General features: G+C 40.8%; 1 protein-coding gene across 1 annotated transcript in view; it reads left to right on the top strand.

Moving 5' to 3' along the window:
• Positions 1-23,116, top strand: part of ophn1 (oligophrenin 1) — a 96,851-nt gene that overhangs the window by 35,552 nt on the left and 38,183 nt on the right. Inside the window, exons 10-19 of the mRNA XM_037533390.1 lie at positions 142-233; positions 1,207-1,282; positions 1,418-1,451; positions 2,164-2,226; positions 9,158-9,232; positions 11,030-11,114; positions 11,247-11,305; positions 16,609-16,714; positions 21,432-21,591; positions 22,123-22,261. Coding sequence (XP_037389287.1) covers positions 142-233; positions 1,207-1,282; positions 1,418-1,451; positions 2,164-2,226; positions 9,158-9,232; positions 11,030-11,114; positions 11,247-11,305; positions 16,609-16,714; positions 21,432-21,591; positions 22,123-22,261 — 889 coding nt within the window. The remainder of the gene's footprint in view (positions 1-141; positions 234-1,206; positions 1,283-1,417; positions 1,452-2,163; positions 2,227-9,157; positions 9,233-11,029; positions 11,115-11,246; positions 11,306-16,608; positions 16,715-21,431; positions 21,592-22,122; positions 22,262-23,116) is intronic.

Here is a 23,116-nt window from a genome sequence, read left to right as displayed (position 1 = left end):
CTTTCTCTCTCTCTCTCTCTCTCTCTTTCTCTCTTTCTCTCTCTCTCTCTCTCTCTCTCTCTCTCTCTTTCTCTCTTTCTCTCTCTCTCTTTGTCTCTCCCTCTCTTTCTCTCTCTCTTTCTCTCTCTCTCTCTCTCTCAGATTCCTGTAGAACTCACTCTGAAGTCGTGTATTCGGCGTAAAAGCGAGTCCATTGATAAACGCTTTTGCTTTGACATCGAGACACAGGAGAGGTGAGATACACCCTCACCCCTCCTCCTCATGTGCAGCAGGTTTCTAGTGACACTGCTGTATTTAATAATAATAAAAATGAACCATATTATCTATGAAATAGAACCATTTAAATCACCTGTTTAAATTAATCCTGTCCTTTAAGAAAAAATGAATAAATTACCCCAGATTATTTTAGTACTCCCCCAGTGCTGCGGGTGCAGTGCAGTCCCAAATTCTATCAATTCCTGGGCTATAAAATCACCTGTAGAAAGAACCTCAGGTTACACCCTGACTGTAGATGTTGAAGAAGCCAGTATTTGAACTTTTTGTTTGGCATGTTTCCTCATCTCTGCTGACACTTCATGGAGCAGTAAATAGATTACATATTGTTCCTTTACCTACTATCTGGGATGGCATAGTAAACAGACTAACAACACCTTAGCAACCACCTGGGATGCTAGTGTAACACTTTGGCAACCCCCTTGGATAGCATAGCACCATCCTAACAACACCACTGCAACCACCTGGGATACCATGGCAATGGGCTAGCAACACCGTGGCAACAACCTAGGATACCATAGCAATGGTCTAGCAACACCTTAGCAACTACCTGGGATACCATAGCAATGGGCTAGCAACACCTTATCCACTATCTGGGACAGCATAGTAATGGCCTAGCAACACCGCAGCCGCCACCTGGGATACCATGGCAATGGGCTAGCAACACGTTAGCAAAACACCTGTGATGGCATAGCAATGGCCTAGCAGCACCTTAGCAACCACCTGAGTTACCATAGCAGTGGTCTAGCAAGACCTTAGCAACCACCAGAGAAACCAAAGCAATGGGCAAGCAACACCTTAGCAACCACCTGGCATACCATGGCAGTGGCCTAGTAACACATTAACAACCTCCTGAGTTACCATAGCAGTGGCCTAGCAACACCTTAGCAACCACCTTGTTGGATCGTTGATTATTGTTGATTGTTGCCACAGGTCCACATTCACTGTGCAGTCCATCTCTGAGGTCAACAGGAAGCAGTGGATGGAAGCCATGGATGGAAAAGAGCCAGTGAGCTTTTATCGACGTTATTTCTACTGCCACCTTCTGTCTTTCACTGATTAAAGCTGCGGTTGTGGTTCTGCACTGTTCTAATGTTCTAATATATCTCTTTAATGTTCTTCTCTTTATCCGTTTCTCCTGTAGATTTACCACTCCCCCATTCACAAACAAGCTGAAAGTATGTAACTCGTTCATACTTTTTAATGTTGTGGCTAGAACCTTATAGAATTTTCACTTTCTGGGTAGAAAATTATGGAAATTTCATTTTCTAGATAGAACCCACTATAAGTTTCACTTCCTAGATAGAACTTTATCAAACTTCCACTATCTCGACTCTTTTGTGGATGTTCACTTTTTAGCTAGAACTTTTTAGAAATTCACCTTCCTAGGTTGATAAATTTTATACAACTTTTACTTCATAGATAGAACCTAATAGGTAGAACTTTAGAACCTTCACTTTTCAGATGAAGCTCGACAGAACTTTATTAAATGTTCACCATAGAGACTGTATAGAACTTTATTTAAACCTTTATTTTACTAATAAAATTTGGTAGAAGACTTTATAAACAGAAAGTTCTAGGTAGAACATCACAGAACTTTAACTTTATAAATAGAACTTCGAAAATTCAACTGTAATAGAACCGTATATATACTTGTTAGATAGAATTTTGGCAAATTGAACTTCTTATGAACTTTTACTGTAAAGATAGAACTTAAACTATTAAACTATACGCTTGATATTTAGAACTTAAATAGAACTTTCACTTCACACATAGAACAGCATGATAAGCTCTAAAAATCTCTAGTAAATTTTTACTTTTTTGTTTAATTTGTTTAAATTTCATGTATGTCTATTGATTTCTAAATGGAATTGTGTTTGTTTTTTGCAGTGGAACTAAACGAAACTGGCTTCAAGTTTGTCAGAAGATGCATCAACGTGATCGAGACCAAAGGTAGAACATCTGCTCCTCCTCACATCATCAGAGCTTTTATTAATTTGCATCGGTGCATAAACTCTAATTAATAAATAACACCAACACAAACCAGCACATCTTTACAGTGAAGGGAGAAAAAAAGGTCAGAGGATATAGAACCGAAAAAAAAAGAACCAAAATTTTACATGAATTACACACGATAATAACAATTTAGCCATAATAATGAAAATCTACTTTTAAAATCTACTAAATTCATAAAATCAGCCCGTCTTAGTTCAATTCTGAATTCGTTTGATAAGGTTACTATATACACCCGCAGGCAAAAGTTTTGGCGCCCCCGGTCAAATTTCATGTTTTGGTGAACATTTTCAGTGTGAATAAGTTTACACACCCTCTACAGAGAGCACAGGTTAATACACACTTACTGTTTATTAGCTGAATTGAACTTATTGGGGGAAAAACTAAATATAAAATGTGGCCTGTGCGAAAGTTACGGCACATTTCATATTTGAGGTTTTTCCAAAATGTTAAACTGAGCACATAAAATAGGAATTTTGCACTAAAATTCTAAAATAAAAAAAGGCCATATTTAGGTGAGGTCTCCGTAGTCCTCTGTAGACCGTGGTCATTGGCTGAATGCTAGGTGTCCTAGTTGTTTTCCTTGTCAGCCGGGTGGGAAAGACTCGAGCTGGGCTGGGATGGAGCTTTTACGGAAGAAGACAGTCAAAGCTTTATGCATTTGTTTAAACTCTGAGTAAAGCAGTAGTGACTGTGTGTAATTAACCATCCTGGCAAACTTGAATTATTAAAAAACATTGCCGAGTATCTAAAACTTGGTTTCAAAATGGTGAAAAAATAGGCTTTTAAAAAATTCTGCTGCACCATTTAAGGTGGAACAGGAAAATTTGAACAGGAGGCTGACTTCAACTTCGTACTCACCAGAAAGTAACTGCTTCACCATTTTAAGGTGGAACAGGAAAATTCTGCTGCACCATTTAAGGTGGAACAGGAAAGTTCTGCTGCACCATTTAAGGTGGAACGGGAAAGTTCTGCTGCACCATTGAAGATGGAACAGCTAAATTAGAACAGGAATCTGCCGGAATGTAACTGCTGGAGCGGGAAAATTCCATAAAGAAGTGGGCGAGTAGGAAGCCGAATTTAGTTCCATACTAACATTAGCATATTCATCTTAGCTCACTAGATTGAAAGGAAGCCACTAGCAGAGCTTCAGCACATCGAGCAGCTTCTAGCAGTTTTTAAAACACTGAATAAAAATCATTACAGTTGTAGTTTTATTGTTTCTGTTGTGGTATTTTTATATGTGATACTACAGGTTCTATTTCATAAATCGTTATATCGTAAATATCGTGATGCGTATCTTGTATCGTGAAAATGTCTTGAAGTATCGTAATATGATATTTTTTGCCGTATCGTCCACCCCCACATAGCAACAGCAGAGCAGCTACCTGGAATACGTTGCCAATGACCTGGAATTGCTATTTAAACCCAGTTAAGATTTTACTTGATATAGCAAGTAAGTAGAAATGATTTCATAAAACGTGCAGAAGTGGCTCCCTGTTTCAACAAAAGACTGTGAAAGGATAGTTTTTCTAAGCTGCTGCCTCGAAGATTTAAACAAAAATAACCAAATCTTGGCCAGACTGTGGCCTTTAAACAGATCTCCAGGTTCTGATGTCGAGGAAGGTGCTTGAAATATTATTTGATTTATTATAAAAGTGCTTTCAAGAATAACACAGACTCACCCCGAGCTTTTTAGTGTCGGTTTTTGGGCAGTTGGTAAACACGATTTATGAAGCTCGTTTACAGACTTCAGACGTAACGTTTGGGCTTCAGCTCATTATAGCTGCTATATTTACGGCTGTGCAGTTCTGGCTGTATAGCTGTATTTATTGGGGGAATTACAGATTCAGGCCGCTTTCATTAGAGGTGCACCAACACCAGTCCAAACACACACACACACACACACACACACACACACACACACTAACACTGAGCCAGTAGAGGGCAGCATTGTGCCGTAGAGTGCAGATCAGCCAAGACCTGTAAAACTCTGGTTCTTTAACGTGTCTGAAAAAAAAGGGTAGAGTGAAAGAAAGCAAAGCACGAAAAGAGGAAAAAGTAAAAAATATAGAGGAAAGATTCCGTCCTGGTTGTGTTTTTATAGAGCGAAAGACTTTAATTCACACATAAAAGCACGTCATACATTTTTAATCAGAAAAAACACGGAAAACCCACATTTAACGGAAAATTACATGACATGATTTTTCAGTGTTTAGTGTTTTCATTCTTTTCAGGAGGCTTATTTACAGTTTCTCCAACACCTCCTCCAACACCTCCTCCAACACCTCCTCCAACACCTCCAAAGTTGTCCTTTTTCTGCGGCTATTAATCCGTTTTAAACTCCCGTTTTTTACGGAAATTCCTGTTTTTTGACGTATTTTACGTTTGGAAGTGGAATTTTCTATTTTTTTTTCTTATCTCCTCAGAAAAAATGAAAAATACATAGCTTGTCCGTAATGAGTTCCCCTTACACCCTTCTTCAAAGGTTCTTCAAAGGTTCTTCGGTAAAGTGGTTCTGTAAGGAACCATAAACATTGAAATAACCATTTGCAGGCTTACATAGTTCTTTACATGGTGTAATTGTTCCTCAGATGTATGGAGAATGTGCTGCATATGGTTCTGCATAGTGCCAAAAAGGGTTCTCCTGTTGTTACGAGCTTGACATCATGACAAAACCCTTTTTGGTTCTACATAGAACCATATCTAACACGTTCTTCATCAATCTAAGGAAACCATTTCACCAGGCAGAGAACCGTATAAGCCTGCAAATTGTTTCTCGGGTGTTCATGGTTCTAATTAGAAGCATTATCTCTAAAAAGAACCCTTGAGGAACCATCCTTTTGTGAGTGTATATATGATTCTTGTAAATCATTTTCCCCCGTATGACACGAGCTTTTATTAATCGAAAACAATAAAAAAACGTATTTGTTTCTGTGCATTTAAAATGAATATATGTAAATGAGCTCTGTTCTGATTGGCCCAATTTGCTCCAAAAGCAGTCCATATTGAAACACTCATTATAACATCAGCGCGAGATGCAGGGCTAAACTGCTGTGGGGAGATGTATGTAAATACGATGGTTTGTGTGACATCACAAAGGAAACCAATTCAAAACAAGAGTATAATTACAGTTAATTACTGTACTAGTATCATTACTTTCGCAGTAATTTACTGGACCACGTTATCAGTAAATACAGTAAAATAACTGCGTACAGTGACTCCACAGCTCCTGCACCACACGATTGCTGTGATGTAGTCGTTTTCTGCTTTGCATTGCAGTAATAAGCTGAAATCAAAATACAGAAATCTCCTGTATTTTTACATAATAACTGTAGAAGTAATGCAGTGGTCTGTCATTTACTGTCAATGTGTATGTAAAAAAAGTTAGAGCTTTAATTTTACTGTACCAATAAATATGTATTTGTTTTATTTAGATGACATTTACAGTTTCTCCAAAACATCCGCAGCAACACCTCCAACGTCGCCCTTTGTCTGCGGCTGTTAATCTGTTGATCAAACTCCCGTTTTTTTTTATGGAAACTCCCGTTTTTTTACGGAAACTCCCGTTTTTTTACGGACACCCTTGTTTTTTGAACTCGAAAAAAAAAAATGTAATTAATTAATCAAGACCATATTTATTCACAGTGTTTTCAACTACATATAATTATAGGAAAATGAGATGATTTCACAGTAAAATCAATAAAATGATGGACACAGAGCTTCAAAGGTTGTGAAATCACTGTGAAATCTCTGTCCCCACAGATTCAAAATGTACCGTAACCCTTTAAAATCTCAGGGTTACTACATACTAAGTCCTGTTATTCATTAACCACACAGACGCCAAACTGGCTGAGCTGCTCTTACGTTATAGAAGTGTGTAATAAAGCTTTGGACCTTCTGGTGGGACCTGGACATTTACGAGGTCAGTTATTTCCAGGATGATGTGGCCCGTCAGCAGGTTTTATCCCACATTCAGACTCTATTATTTAATATAGATGCGGTAATTTCAGGAACAGTCAGTTTTCTATGATATGGGCTGTTTTTTTATGGATGTTTGGCTTCGGAAATGTAATAAATGATTTCTAAGATTTCTAAAAAACTGAATTGTTGATCATTAATAATTAATATTCTACAGTGCATATATAGAAACCAAGCTGCATTTTGAATACACCATTTTTGTGGTGTCCATCACTTTTACATGCATCTGGCTGTATAATCAGCCTGCAGGAGTTTAGCCCCGCCCATCCACACTGAAGTTGTATGGAGAGTTTCGGGCTGGGCTGCTTTCTGAGGGAGGCGCAGCCAATCAGAACAGAGCTCATTTTAATATGTCAGTCGTAAAGGTGGGAAAGTTTGGAAAACGGTCGTGTAGAAAAAAGAAATGATCACTGTTTATTTGGGGGACATAAAACTTAAAGTGACCTCTCAGGAGAAAAGAACTGAAATACAAGGAGAACGTTGGATCCCGACGCTTTGACAGCACTTAATAGTCATTTGGGGACTGAGAAATGCAGATGATCCAGTTTTTTTAAGGGGAATTTTTTCCTTTTCACGTCCGATGTTTCAAAATTATTTTTGACCTTTCAGACTTTCGGACGATGGAGCCGTGCTGTGTTTTTTGGCTCAGCGAAGGCAGCCTCAATTATTTCTATAAACAACCTCAAAGGTCGACTCATCAGACCACAACATATGTTTCCACTGAGCATCGGTCCATCTCAGATGAGCTCGAGCCCAGAGAAGTCGGCAGTGTTTCTCCACGTTGTTGACATGCATGGTCCAGTCTTAACGTCTACGGGGGCGGTGATCTTTGTTGACGTGTATCCCCGAGCCTGTGAGGTCACATCCATCACAGATATATGCCAGTTTTTAATCACTGGCTCAGGAATGTTTGTAGACTGCTGGCTTATGAAAGAATGAAGTTGACCAGACAACATGAATTATCATCTGCATTTCTGTTCATAGACACTTCACTAGGCTTCACTAGGACTGTGATATATGCCTAGAAAAGGAGGCACTAAAGAAAATAAAGCAGCAGTAATGCTCACACAGCTGTAATATTACTGTACAAAATCCATAATAATGGAGATTAATAATCAGTAACAGTCAGAAGTCTTTAACCATAGCAAGAGCATCAGTAATGGTTATGCAACCTTTAGCAATACTTCCAGAACCACCCCAATGTCTATGAGGCTCAGGCCGTATTTTCTAAGGAGCTTGTAAAAATCTTTACAGCTGCAGTCAAATCCCTTCCCTCACCGACTCTCAGCCGCGGACACGCAGGTTTAAGTGTCCACTGACAAGACGTTCCCCAGATGTTTCAACATGTGTTTGATGTAAATGATTAGATGTGAGAAAAGGCAGCATTCCGTATGATTTCACTAAGCTGCAGATCCACTCTGAGTGCGTCTCAAACGGCCGTAGACAAAGAAGACGTCCCTCCAGTCAGACTGGAAGGTCAGAGCTGTGACAGCTTCTTCCTCTTCTTCTTTCGGCTGCTCCCTTTAGGGGTCGCCACAGCGGATCATCTGCCTCCATCTTGCCCTATCCACTGCCTCCTCTACTTTCACACCAACCATCTCCATGTCCACCTTCACTACATCCATAAACCTTCTCTGAGCTCTACCTCTTATCCTTCTACCCGGCAGCTCCATCTCCAACATTCTTTGCCCAATATATCCACTATTCCTCCTCATGTCCAAACCATCTCAACCTGGCCTCTCTGGCTTTATCTCCAAACTGCTCCACCTTCACCGTCCCTCTGATCTGCTCATTTCTAATCTTGTCCATCCTCGTCACTCCCAACGAAAATCTCAGCATCTTCATCTTCGCCACCTCCAGCTCAGCCTCCTGTCTTTTAGACAGAGCCACAGTCTCCAAACCAGACATCATAGCAGGACGCACTGCTGTCTTGTAGACCTTCCCTTTCACTCTTGCTGCTATCCTTCTGTCACACATCAGCCCTGACACCCGTCTCCACCCACTCCATCCTGCCTGCATATATATATATATATATATATATATATATATATATATACATTGTGATCATGATGTAATTGATGATATTAACAAGTCTCTGTGGCGGCTGTGAAGATGTCCAGGAAAAATATGAACCCAAGAAATTCTTGTTACTGTTTATTGTTTTTCTGTTTATCTGAATTATGAATACGACTTTATTCTAATGTATATTGTGATAAACTCACTGCTGAGGTCAACTGGTTAAAGTAAACTTTAACACAGTACTGTGTGTGTATATATATATATATATATATATATATATATATATATATATATATATTATATATACACTATTAATATATATATATATATATATATATATATATATATATATATATATATATATATATACATAAAACATGCAGTGTTAAAATATGGTGTGTGTATATGTGTGTATAAAATTCTATAACTTTAGCCTAAATAACGTTGATCATATGTGTAGGGAGGAATGGTTCTGCACCCTCAGTCACAGCTGAGTGGAGTTGGGATTAGCTAAGGAATGAGGCTGGTTTGTTTGGGGATGGATTTAAGCTGCAGAAGGCGCTGAAACCTGATGAGCGAATGTCACTCACTCACATAAAACTTAATACTTGGCCAGTACTGGGCTAATGTTGGCTAAGTGCTAGTTGGCCCGGCTGCTTCAGGGAATCGTTGTACTTTTCCACTGCACTGGCCTGACTTTACCCCCCTTCCAGCACGCTCCCCTTCTTCTCGACGCGAGTGCCTCCCTAATTCTCTCTCTCTCTCTCTCTCTCTCTCCCTCTCTCTCTCTCTCTCCCTCTCTCTCTTTATCTCTCTCTGTCTCTCTCTCTCCCTCTCTCTTTATCTCTCTCTGTATCTCTCTCTCTCTCAGGGCTGAGTCAGGAAGGAGTGTATAGGACAGTCGGCAGCAACATCCAAGTCCAGAAACTGCTGAATGCCTTTTTTGGTGAGAGGTTGACCTACAGAACATCTGCTCCGTGTGGTGTTGTTCGTGCATGAGTGCGTTTCTGACTCTGTCTCAGTAAAAACTGAGAGGACAGGTCTAACCTGCAGCACCGAGAACATCAAAACAGGCCCGACTCTGAAGTGCCTCGTGGAAAGCTTTCTTCTTTCGTTTTCTTTATTTTTTCATTTCAAACTGAAAGAGTGAAACCACTTGTTTTTCAGCCTTTGACATAATTTGAAAGGACCTGTTGATCTTTACATTATGTGTAAATTTCACAATGAATGGACTAATAGAAACGGCCCAAAGTGACTTAGAAGTACGTCTGGTTCCATTGACTTACATTGAAATTAAAATGGGTTTTTCCTTCCCCTGTGAATTTACCATTTTGAAGACACAAGGTTTTGTTTTCGACAACAGAGAAACTGCCAAAAGTTTTCACTCACCCATCCAAATCACTGAATTCAGGTGTTCCAGTCACTTCCATGGCCACAGGTGTATAAAGCCGAGCCCCTCGGCCTGCAGACTGCTACTACAGACAGTAGTGAAAGAATGGGTCGCTCTCAGGAGCTCTGGTGTGGGGTTGTTTTTCAGGAGTTGGGCTCGGCTCCTTAGTTGCAGTGAAAGGAACTCTTAAAGCTTCAGCACCAAGAGATTATGGACAATTTCATGCTCCCAACTTTGTGGGAACAGTTTGGGGACGGCCCCTTCCTGTTCCAACATGACTGCACACCAGAGCACAAAGCAGGTCCATAAAGACACGGATGAGCCAGTTTGGTGTGGAAGAACTTGACTGGCCTGCACAGAGTCCTGACCTCAACCTGATAGAACACCTTTGGGATGAATTAGAGTGGAGACTGTGAGCCAGGCCTTCTCGTCCAACATCAGTGTCTGACCTCACAAATGGCTTCTGGAAGAACGGTCAAAAATTTCCATAAACACACTCCTAACCCTTGTGGAAAGCCTTCCCAGAAGAGCTGAAGCTGTTATAGCTGCAAAGGGTGGGCCGACATCATTTTAAACCCTGTGGATTAAGACGGGACGTCACTCAAGCTCGTGTGTATGAAGACAGACGAGCGAATACTTTTGGAAATGAAGTGGTTCTGGAACCCACTTCTACAGCTGATGCAGTTCTAAAAGCCAGAGTGTCACAGCTCTGGAATTGATAGCGCTGCGGTTCTAGGACCCACAGTTTTACAACTGTGTTTATCAGTTCTGGAATCTTTAGTTCTGCAGTTGAAAAACACTCAGACTTGCTTTTCTGGAATTGATAGAAACCACAGGTTTCAGTTCTAGAATCTGAGATTCCAGCAATTGTAGAACCCACCACTTATACACACACACACACACACACACACACACACACACACACACACACACACACAGACCCACACACAGACCCACACACACACACACACAAATATTTATGCTGCCTGCCACTTTTACCCTGTTCTTCAGTGGTTAGGACCTCCATGAACCACCACTGATGGTGGTGGATCAGTGTTACTGCAATAATGCTGACATGATGGTGGAGTGTTGCGCTGGTGCAAGTGGATCAGACACAGCTTTGCAAAAGTTTATCCATGTATATACTTAAACATAGGTTATATAGCAAGAGGTTACATAATATATACATACATGTATCTGTGTGTATGTAAAATGGAGTTTGTTAGCTTCATTGCCTGTTTATCTCCAGTGTTAAAACTAAAGAATACCAAAAATTCTCTTTCTTTTCCTGAGTTGTTGCTTTTATCCTGACTGTCTGTCCATCTGTCTGTCCGTGTGTCCGTCTGTCTGTAGACCCCAAGTGTCCAGGTGATGTGGATTTGAACAGCAGTGAATGGGACATTAAAACCATCACTAGTGCCATGAAGTTCTACCTGCGGTGAGTTACACAGCCGCATGTTTCACATATAGTTCTTTACTGATGTGCCTATGTGTGTATATTCATATGTGTTCTATTGTGTGTGTGTGTGTGTGTGTGTGTGTGTGTGTGTGTGTGTGTGTTTCCCCACAGGAGCCTGAGTGAACCCCTCATGACCTACACTCTGCACCGGGAGCTCATCAGCGCAGCAAGTAGGATCACGTCAGCAGCTCCAAAATACACCATTACGTTAATGTACATTTAAGAACTCACACAACAAATTAAGCTGTCTAGTTCCAGACCCCATGGTTCTCCAGTTTTTCTGGAGTTCTAGAACACTGTTTCGCAGCTCTAGAATGCGTAGTTCTAGAACCTGAAGTTGTTCCATTTTAGATCACAGCTCAGCCGTTCTAAACTCCACTGTTTTGCTGTTCTAGATTGAGCAGGTCTGCAGTACTACAACGCATAGAATAGCAGTGTTGGAATACTTGGTGCAGCAGTTCTAGAGCCGTAGACTAAAGTTTTACTCTTGTACGTCCCACAGTTCCGCGATTTTAGAACCTGTTCTAAAGTATATATAGTTCTGAACTCAAACACATGAATTATGGGACGGTTTTCAGCAAATTTCTAGATTTCCTCACTTCAGACTCTGTAATGTAATGTAGGACTTTACTGTGCTTGGCTGGCAGAGACATGCATGCTTGTGTTTTTGGGTCAGTTTTGTTTGTTTTTGCTCCCCACTGCACTGTTACCAGCCTGTAGTTGGGGGGTGTGTGTGTGTGTGTGTGTGTGTGTTTGTGAGAGAGAGAGAGAGAGAGAGAGAGGGGGTTATTTAAGGCCAGCCGCCTGTACTCCATCTGTTTATGTGAAAAAGAGAGGAAATCCCTCTCTGGGTTTTATTCTTTTATCTTTTGGTAGTGTATGTGAAACCCCCCCCGCCCACCCCCCCCGCACTGAAACATAATAAAGGCTTTTATTAGATCTTTCCGCTTGATTACACATTCCACTGTACAAACTCCCATGTGGGTTAACAGTTCAATGTGTGTGTGTGAGTGTGTGTGTGTGTGTGTGTGTGTGTGTGTGTGTGTGTGTGTGTGTGTGTGTGTGAGCATTATGGTGTGGATTATGATGTCGAGTATGGTGTGTGTTATGGTGTGGATTATGATGTGGATTATGATATGGGGTATGGTGTGGATTATGATGTGGATTATGATATGGGGTATGGTGTGGATTATGATGTGGATTATGATATGGGGTATGGTGTGGATTATGATGTCGAGTATGGTGTGTGTTATGGTGTGGATTATGATGTAGTGTATGGTGTGTGTTATGGTGTGGATTATGATGTGGATTATGATATGGGGTATGGTGTGGATTACGATGTAGTGTATGGTGTGTGTTATGGTGTGTGTTATGTTGTGGATTATGATGTGGATTATGATATGGGGTATGGTGTGGATTATGATGTCGAGTATGGTGTGTGTTATGGTGTGGATTATGATGTGGATTATGATATGGGGTATGGTGTGGATTATGATGTCGAGTATGGTGTGTGTTATGGTGTGGATTATGATGTAGTGTATGGTGTGTGTTATGGTGTGGATTATGATGTGGATTATGATATGGGGTATGGTGTGGATTACGATGTAGTGTATGGTGTGTGTTATGGTGTGTGTTATGTTGTGGATTATGATGTGGATTATGATATGGGGTATGGTGTGGATTATGATGTGGATTATGATATGGGGTATGGTGTGGATTATGATGTGGATTATGATATGGGGTATGGTGTGGATTATGATGTAGTGTATGGTGTGGATTATGATGTGGATTATGATATGGGGTATGGTGTGGATTACGATGTAGTGTATGGTGTGTGTTATGGTGTGGATTATGATGTGGATTATGATATGGGGTATGGTGTGGATTATGATGTCGAGTATGGTGTGTTATAGTCTGGATTATGATGTTGGTGCGGATTATGTTTTGACTTTTGTTGTGGCTGATGATTAGCATTATAGTGCAGATTATGATGTAGTGTATGCTGTGTGTTATGGTGTGGATTATGATGTGGATTATGATATGGGGTATGGTGTGGATTATGATGTGGATTATGATATGAGGTATGGTGTGGATTATGATGTGGATTATGATATGGGGTATGGTGTGGATTATGATGTGGATTATGATATGGGGTATGGTGTGGATTATGATGTGGATTATGATATGGGGTATGGTGTGGATTATGATGTCGAGTATGGTGTGTGTTATGGTGTGGATTATGATGTATTGTATGGTGTGTGTTATGGTGTGGATTATGATGTGGATTATGATATGGGGTATGGTGTGGATTACGATGTAGTGTATGGTGTGTGTTATGGTGTGTGTTATGTTGTGGATTATGATGTGGATTATGATATGGGGTATGGTGTGGATTATGATGTCGAGTATGGTGTGTGTTATGGTGTGGATTATGATGTGGATTATGATATGGGGTATGGTGTGGATTATGATGTCGAGTATGGTGTGTGTTATGGTGTGGATTATGATGTAGTGTATGGTGTGTGTTATGGTGTGGATTATGATGTGGATTATGATATGGGGTATGGTGTGGATTACGATGTAGTGTATGGTGTGTGTTATGGTGTGTGTTATGTTGTGGATTATGATGTGGATTATGATATGGGGTATGGTGTGGATTATGATGTGGATTATGATATGGGGTATGGTGTGGATTATGATGTGGATTATGATATGGGGTATGGTGTGGATTATGATGTAGTGTATGGTGTGGATTATGATGTGGATTATGATATGGGGTATGGTGTGGATTACGATGTAGTGTATGGTGTGTGTTATGGTGTGGATTATGATGTGGATTATGATATGGGGTATGGTGTGGATTATGATGTCGAGTATGGTGTGTGTTATGGTGTGGATTATGATGTAGTGTATGGTGTGTGTTATGGTGTGGATTATGATGTGGATTATGATATGGGGTATGGTGTGGATTACGATGTAGTGTATGGTGTGTGTTATGGTGTGTGTTATGTTGTGGATTATGATGTGGATTATGATATGGGGTATGGTGTGGATTATGATGTGGATTATGATATGGGGTATGGTGTGGATTATGATGTGGATTATGATATGGGGTATGGTGTGGATTACGATGTAGTGTATGGTGTGTTATGGTGTGGATTATGATGTGGATTATGATATGGGGTATGGTGTGGATTATGATGTCGAGTATGGTGTGTTATAGTCTGGATTATGATGTTGGTGCGGATTATGTTTTGACTTTTGTTGTGGCTGATGATTAGCATTATAGTGCAGATTATGATGTAGTGTATGGTGTGTGTTATGGTGTGGATTATGATGTGGATTATGATATGGGGTATGGTGTGGATTATGATGTGGATTATGATATGAGGTATGGTGTGGATTATGATGTGGATTATGATATGGGGTATGGTGTGGATTATGATGTGGATTATGATATGAGGTATGGTGTGGATTATGATGTCGAGTATGGTGTGTTATAGTCTGGATTATGATGTGGATTATGATATGAGGTATGGTGTGGATTATGATGTCGAGTATGGTGTGTGTTATGGTGTGGATTATGATGTGGATTATGATATGGGGTATGGTGTGGATTACGATGTAGTGTATGGTGTGTGTTATGGTGTGGATTATGATGTGGATTATGATATAGGGTATGGTGTGGATTATGATGTCGAGTATGGTGTGTTATAGTCTGGATTATGATGTTGGTGCGGATTATGTTTTGACTTTTGTTGTGGCTGATGATTAGCATTATAGTGCAGATTATGATGTAGTGTATGGCGTGTGTTGTGGTGCGGATTATAGTGTGAATTATGATGTGGGTTATTCTGCAGGTCATAGTTTGTGTTATGTGGATTTTAGTTGTGCAGGTTGCAGTATGGATCATACTATGGATCATGGCTTGTATTAGGATACGGTTTATGGTGGATTATGTTATGAAAAATGTTCCAAATAAGTTTCTGTTCTTGTAATCTCGTTTAAAAACTGATGAGTTCATCTTTTTCCACCGTGCCTCTCTACATTCGTCACCCCTGAGCATCTGTTTCACACCTGAACGGAAACAAATAGACAGGTATGGAAGGCCATACCTTAACGACCCACCTTAACGACCCACCTTAATGAGCCCTCCGGCCTCAAGCGCTGGAAAATGACTCTGTGTTGCTTTAATACAGGATAACTTCATGTGGTTCTACTAAGTGTTGTGTAATTCTAGAACTCACCATTCTGCATTTTTAAAATCCACAGTTTTGCAAATCCTAAACCCAGTTCTATCATACTAGAACCCACAGTTCCACAGTTGTAGAATTCTTCTAGAATCACTACAACTTTTGTAATTCTGTGGTTCTAGAACCTACTACCCAGCAAGCTCAGAATCCACAGTTGTGAATTTCTAGAACCCACTAGCTCTAACTCCAACACCTCTACAGTCCACAGTTCTACAGTTTCTAGAATTAAGTTTTGCGGTTCTAGCATTCAGCTGTACGTTTCCCTCACAGTTCTGCATTTCCTGATTTGTGGTTCTTGTATGCAGTTTTGCAGTCAACTCTTGTTCCAGAACCCACAGTTCTGTAGTGTGATACCTGAATCCATATAGCCACAGTTCTAGAACTGCCAGTTCTAAGCAATTCTAAAACTCTAATAGAGTATAGTTTTGTGGTTCCACGGTTTAGCCATGCTAGAACCTACACATTTTCAGTTCCACAATCTGCAGTCCTGCTCTTTGGGAACCCACAAATCTGCAAGTGTAGAAGTCAGACTTGAGCAATTTCTAGAGCCATAAATCATTCATAGTTCTGTTTCCAGACAAACGATTCTGCATTTCTAGAAGCCAAAGTTTGTAGTTCTAGAATTGGCAGTTTTGCTGTATGTGCAATTAACCGACTGCAGTTTTGGAACCCACAGCTTTGCGTTTTTAGTTTAGTTCCACCTTTCTAGACACCAAGTTCTATGAGTTCCAAAGCTTTAGAGTTTACAGTTTCAAAAATGTATAATCTGCAGTTTTTGCAGTGGTTCTGCAGTTCTAGAACGTGCAGACTTTCAGTTCTAGCATCTACAGTGAAGTGTAGGATCCACAGTTGGGCAGTTTGTTTGTTTAGAGTTCCACAGTTTCCAGTATCTATAGACCACAGCCGTTGTGTTATTATAGAATTAATGGTTCTGCAGTTCTAGAGCCTACGTTTGTCAACATGGATTTCACTTCTCCTTTAAACAGCACAGGATGTATTTTTGGTTCTTTGGGTGGGAATCCGGGCCAGCAGCAGGCTTGGGTTCTAAATGTCGAGGCTCAACAGTCTAAGTTTGGGTTCATTTAAGGTTCTGTAGCAGAACTAAAACAGATTCTTGCTGCTTTGTTTTATAATCAATGCGAGATTCATGCTTCTTTAGGACGATGGCAGACGCTGCAGTCGGTGCTCTTTAATGATCGTTCTCTTTGTGTGATCCTCAGAGTCCGAGAACCTGGATTACCGTTTGGGGGCGGTTCACTCGCTGGTTTACAAGCTGCCAGAGCAGAACCGAGAGATGCTGGAGCTTCTGGTCAAACACCTGGTCAGGTAAAACCGCCTGGACACGCTCACTTTCACTTTCGCTCTCGTTCTGTCACCTTTATCTCCTTCACCTTTACCGTCGTGTTTCAAGACTGAGAAGAGTCATTATTTTGAGATGACAAGTCAAACTTTCCATAGAATATATGAAAAATAAAGAGTTATTCTCTCAAAATAATGACATCTAGAAATAACTCCGTTTTCACACTAAGTCAAATTACAGGGAAAAAGCATCATGATTTCTACATAGGAAAGCATTATTTTGACTTGACAAGTCAAAATATTGAACATTTCAACAGAATATGTAAAACTGATTTTCTCAAAATAATTCTGTCTGTTTAAACGTAAACTTTAGCGAAGAGCAGAAGCCGAATTTGTGCAGTTCTGGAAACCACAGTTACCCAGTTCTACAGTCCCCAGGTTCTAGAACCAGAATCATACAAAGTTCTGTGTTTCAGGAAAGTCCGGCCTTTATAGAAATTAGGAGCTCTAGAATTGACCATTTTGCTGTATGTGGAATTAACAGACTGCGGCTTTAGAACCCAAAGTTCCGCGACTCTCAGATCCGTAGTTTCACAGTCCTAGACGCACTATACTTATACTTCAAGGTCCATAGCTCTTCTTGAGTTTACAGTTTTGAAGATTTATAATCTGTAGTGTAGTGGTTCTGTGGTTCTAGAATGTACATTTCAATTCTAGAATGTACGGTTTCTGCTTTCTTTTTAGAACCCACAATTAAGTGGAGGCACAATTCATTCTCCAGTTCTAGAACCTACACAACCTAAGAGAAATGAAGATCCAAACGAGCAAGAAAGGGAAGTTTATGCTGCGCTGCTCATGTGAAAATTATAAAATGACTTAATTTGCATGCAGGTTCCTACATGAAAGACTAAAACTGGCCCCCACCTGCGCAGAACCGTCGTCACACCACCAGCAATTAGCGCCTCTATTAGTAAATCTGCCCCAAACATGCTGCCTGGACGCCCTGCCATATGGCAGGTCAGACGAGGTTGACGTATTTTTCACGAATACCGACCTGCGGGCACACCCACCTGCAAGCACACCCACCAGTGCCGTGTGTTTTCCTGCCAGATCTAATGGTAGTAATAATAACATACCTTCATATAGCTGCCTGGACGTGCTGGGTCTCCACCCTCTTCCCTGGTTTGACCCCGTTAGACGCTCTGCTGCCCCGCTGGGATAATTTCGGCAGTTAACATCGTTCACAGGTCTGTGCGTGCAGCTTTGGGGTCAAACCTCAGAGTAAATCAAATCAAATCAAATCAAATTTCTGTAGCGCTTTTTACAACGGATGTTGTCCCAAAGCAGCTTCACAGAATTCCAGTAAAGACAGAGTTTTAACAAGAATGTAAAAAACCCCGGTGGGCAAGCCAGGGGTGACAGTGGGAAGGAGAACCTACCTCAGAGCTGAGGAAGAAACCTTGGGTGGAACCAAGGCTCACGAGGGGGGACCCGTCCTCCTCTGGTCAGACTACCTACAGAGTTATTATACTACTAATATTAATAGCAGTAGTATTATTAGTAGTAGGAATAGCCAGGAGTCCATGAAAACATCAGTGTAGTTTTCCAGGCAGCTAGTCCAAGGTAGGTGGCAGTAGCTGGGGCGTGGGCAGCTGGTCTGAAGTGGGCAGCAGGAGCTCGACAGTCAGTCGTCCTTCAGTGTCCGGCTGGACATGTGGACGGTCGTATAGGACATGTGGGCGGTTGTATAACCGTAACACACAGAGTAACACATAATGAATATTAAATTATTAAGAGGCTGTTGGATGCGCTTCCTTTCACAGTCCTGTTATTGGGAATGACAGCAGCCTGTCCAGTTTAGGTTCTCTTTACTGTGAGTGTTTTAATGTATATTCATCTAGAACTCACATTACTCACTGCATACAGGGCCGCCGGAACCGCGGTTGAGGAGGACACCCACCCCTTTGCAAAGTAGTGGGCCCAAAGTAGTGGGAACCTCCTTTTGAGAGTGTAGTTAAATGGTAAAGTAAATAAATGTGGTTTTAGCTCTTATTTAGTGATCGATGTTTATCTGCAATGTGTTCCAGATCCAGAATTCTCAGATTCCAGACTATAAATTTACTGTGGTTTATTTGGAAGTTTCATGCCTGGCATATGGAAAAAAACAGCACTAATTGGTCTCAATTTAATCTTCACAGCTGAAGGGGCTGTAAAAGAGAGTGCTATCTTTCATCTGGTAGAAGATTCGAAACTATTTCCAGACATTTGGAATTGTTTTAATCAATAAAGTAAAATTACAGTTTTGCCACTTGCCAAAAAAACGGCGCTCAGTCAGAGTAATCGAGTCGTTCTGCTTGATGAGAGAACTTGGGCTGGAGTTCTGGGCAGCCTCTCGCTGCAGTTAGATGGCCAGACCCCTTCATAGCTCAGAACAGGGAGGAGATGGGGCGGTGGTGGGGATTCCGAACCCCTCGTCACGGGAACGAAGGGTAAGGATGTGAATTTATATGCAGTTAGATTGGAAGAGGGAAAGGTTTCAGGCATGTTCCTCCCCCAAACTTCAGTTATTGCATAACTTCATTTTGTGAGTTCAGACCGTGCCTTCAACATGGTGGTGGTAGTATGAGGGAAGACTGATAGAGGGAGGGGGAGAACTCTGAGAACTTGGGCTGGAGTTTCTGGGCAGCTTCTGTCTGTATCTAGAAGGCCAGACCCCCTCATAGCTGTAGCAGGACTGAGGAACAGGAATGATGGTGGGAATTGTGAACAGAAGGTGAGGAGGTGACTTTATAAAGGGTTAGATTAGAGATTGACCCACATTCTGAAAACGTGCTGTTGAAGTCTTTTTGGTGCAAACTCATCCCTCACAAAGCTAAAAACACAGAAGAAATAAGAGTAATTCATGTTTTCTGGGAGTGTCATTATGATTCCTCGGAAGTTGAAGGTGAAATAACAGTTTCTCAGAGTCGAGCACATTTTGTCTCAATTCCTGATGAATGCCGTTTTATGCAAGGAGGTCAGGATCATTTGGTTGTGATATATTGTCTCGTTGGCTTAAGCTCTGATATTAACCCTCTGGCATTGTTTCAGTTTGTTCATATCCTCTTAAATCCTCCTTTAAAAGCTCTTCATAGAACACGATCCTCATTTGATTCATATCTAAACGCTACGTTATCTCCATCACTACTTTCCAAACTTGCTGCAGCAGCTGTAAACTTCCTGACGCTGTTTCACACGAGTCTCCGATGTGGACTGGTCAGACCTTAGTGATTTCCTGAGTGTCGGTCGGTCAGTTTCACACAGAATGTAGACAGACACACGAATTCACCGGGTCCACATGGCGAGAGGCAGATGACATATATCTCAGCCCCTCTTCACAGGCTCATAACTCCGGATGTGAGTCTCATAGGACCTCGAGATAAGACGGAATGGAAAGGCAGACTCTACAGATTCCGGAAATGTTTGAACCGGATTTCTGTGCTGGATCATCACAAAGACACAGAACCAGATAGAGAAACAGAGAATTTGACACACATTTGAGAGGTTTGTAGACCCCAGAGGGTTAATATCCATGTCCAGTGATCTGACCGCAAGTGGACAGTAAGCCGCGCAGCCGTTTACACTCTAGAATGCGTCTCCGGTCAAAACGTATGCTTGGATTTTACTGGGTGGCAAAAATATCATCTGATGATAAACATCACAGATTCCCCTCTTAGGAAAGATGGTTCTTCAGGGGTTCTTTAGTAAAGAAAATGGTTCTGTATAGAACCATGAACACTCAAAGAAGCCTTTGCATTAGTAATAGGTTCTTTGCTTTATGAAAAGGTTCTCCAGATGAATGAAGAATGAGCTTTAGATGATTCTATATGGCACCCAAAGGGTTCTTCTATTGTTATAATACCAAACTTGTAACAAGAGAAAAACACTTATGGGTGCTTCTCAGAAAGCTTCTATGTAGAACCCTGAATACTCGCAGAACCCTTTTTGTCATTAAAGTTTTGCATTATAAAAGGGTTCTCCACATTTATTTGGAATGTGCTGTAGGTTCTGTATAAAGCTTTCTTGAAAATGGTTCTGTATAGCACCCAAAGGGTTCTTAAATTGCTACAATGTCAAGCATATAACAGTAGCAGAACCATTTTTTGTGCTTTATAGATTCCTTTTCAGAAAGGTTCTATAGAGAACTGTCTTTAACATATTCATGCATATTTTCCATCAATCTGAAGAGCCCTTTTATGATGCAAGGAACCTTCTGTTAATGATGCAAAGGGTTCTTTAAGTGTTCATGATTCTGTATCAAGCCATTCCCTGAAGAACCCTTGAAGGACCATTTTTTAAAGAATGTGCTAAAAGCTGTGGTTCTATATAGAACCGTGAACACTCAAAGCTCCATTGGCAAGCTTAAACGGTTCTTCACATCGTGAAACCATTCCTCAGATTGATGGAGAATGGAGTGTATGGTACACATTCTGCTGTAGTCAAGCTTGTATATGATGGAAGAACCCATTTTGGTGGTGGACCAAGAACCATTTTCAAAAAGGTTCTGTGTAGAAGCATATACAGCACGTTCTCCATCAATCTGAAGAACTCTTTCCCCATGCAAAGGACACTGAAGCCATGGAAAGAGCTCATGGTTCTATGTAGAACCATTTTTCAACCTCTCTTTAGATGAAACAGACGTGATTAATTGTTCTAATCATTTGTAAATAATTGTCGTGATGTCGTTTGTTCTCTCGTTGTCTAGCGTTTGCAGCCACAGCTGTGCCAACCTGATGACGGCGTCCAACATGGGGGTCATCTTCGGCCCAACGCTGATGAGGGCGGAGGAGGAGACGGTGGCGGCCATGCTGGACATAAAGTTCCAGAACATTGTCGTGGAGATCCTAATCGAGGACTACAAGAAGGTCAGGAACATAATGAGTCCGAATGGACTGAGGGCAGATTAGATTTCCAAATAACTCAGTATCTGTGCTCAGGAGAACGTGAGCGTGATGGAACACGCCTGGCAGAGGAACGCTCAGCAGGAGAGCTCTAGACTCAACTTCCCGATCATCTCAGAGCAGCAGAACCGATCTAGAACCTGTTCCTGTCAATAAAGTCATAGAAAATCAGAGGAATCTGGTCCTAGATGGGCTGTCAGATCATCCCACTGTAGTTTTATGTAAACTACTAAAGATATGCTTTTAAGGGTTCTTTAGGGTTCTTTATAGAGCCACTTTCATGCTTGCACGGTTTGAAATGGTTCTGTGTAGCTTTAGGTACGAGCTTGACATCGTAAAAATAGAGGAACCCTTTTTGGTGCTACGTAGAACCATCTAAGTGTTTAGAAGAGTTTATAAACTCGTGAACATAAACATTCCTAAATCACAGTTTACAGGACAGGAAGTTCACTTTCTCTGTTTTTGATGAACTCTCTCTTTTTCTGATGATGTCAGATTTTCAGTGGCCCTCCAGAGGAAAGCTTAGTGCCGCCGCTCCCGCCCCCCAGGGCGGCGCCAAGGAGACGTCAGCCGATCACGATCTCCAAACGTCCGCCCAGGCATTACTCCGGCCTCCAGCCGCCGGCCTTTGAGAGTAAATAACATTTTCTCTCTCAGCCTTCATCACCACCATCCTCCTCCTCTTCATCAGTGACATTTAGTCATTTTTTATTCTTCACTTCCATTTTTAGCTGCAGTTTTCAGTTCATAGTTAGTATTTTTATTATTTTTACGTTCATTTTATTCTTTTGTAGCTCTTCTAAAAATCGTTATTCATGATTTTTTGTTTTGCTTAATTAACACCTTTATTATTTTTGCTTTCCAGTAAAAGAAAGAACAATTTTAATGATTTTTTTTTAAAAGATAAAACATTTTCAAAAAAAGTTTCTTTTTGTCTGACTGACATCTTGTGACCTTTATGTGAACAAAAATTTTATTCTTTTTTTTTTTTTTTTTTTTTAACAATAACATGCAACAAATATAATTATTTTCTACTCTTAATTAAACAGGGCTATTTTTTCTGATTATTTTTCTTCAGTTAACTTCTTTATTATCTTTCTTTTAAGTCAACTTTGTTATTTTTACTCTTGATTTTTTTTTACATCTTTTTTTTATTTTCATTCTCAAGTAGTTGGATTACATTTCATTCATGGATATTTTTTCCATCGTAAATAGAGGCCAGTTGTCTGCACTGTTGTCCTGCTCTTGCTCTTTATGAGTCAGATATTTGGCCTACGTGTCTCGCTTCAGCAAACGCCTGTTATTTTCCTCTTAAAGCCCAGCAGCTGATATTACAGCCTGAATGATAGTCTCCGCTCTGAGGACGAGAACAGCTGAACCCCTGAACCCACACGAACACGCAGAGAGCCTGTAGGTTGGACGTTCGAGCCACTGTAACAATTCCGTCCTTGATTTTATCCTTAAATGCTCACGAGATGCGAAGACTCAC

The sequence above is a fragment of the Pygocentrus nattereri genome, chromosome 23 (genome assembly GCF_015220715.1).
Source record: "Pygocentrus nattereri isolate fPygNat1 chromosome 23, fPygNat1.pri, whole genome shotgun sequence".
Taxonomy (NCBI): domain Eukaryota; kingdom Metazoa; phylum Chordata; class Actinopteri; order Characiformes; family Serrasalmidae; genus Pygocentrus; species Pygocentrus nattereri.
The sequence above is the reverse complement of the archived record's forward strand: the minus strand, read 5'-3'. Positions and strand labels throughout refer to the sequence as shown.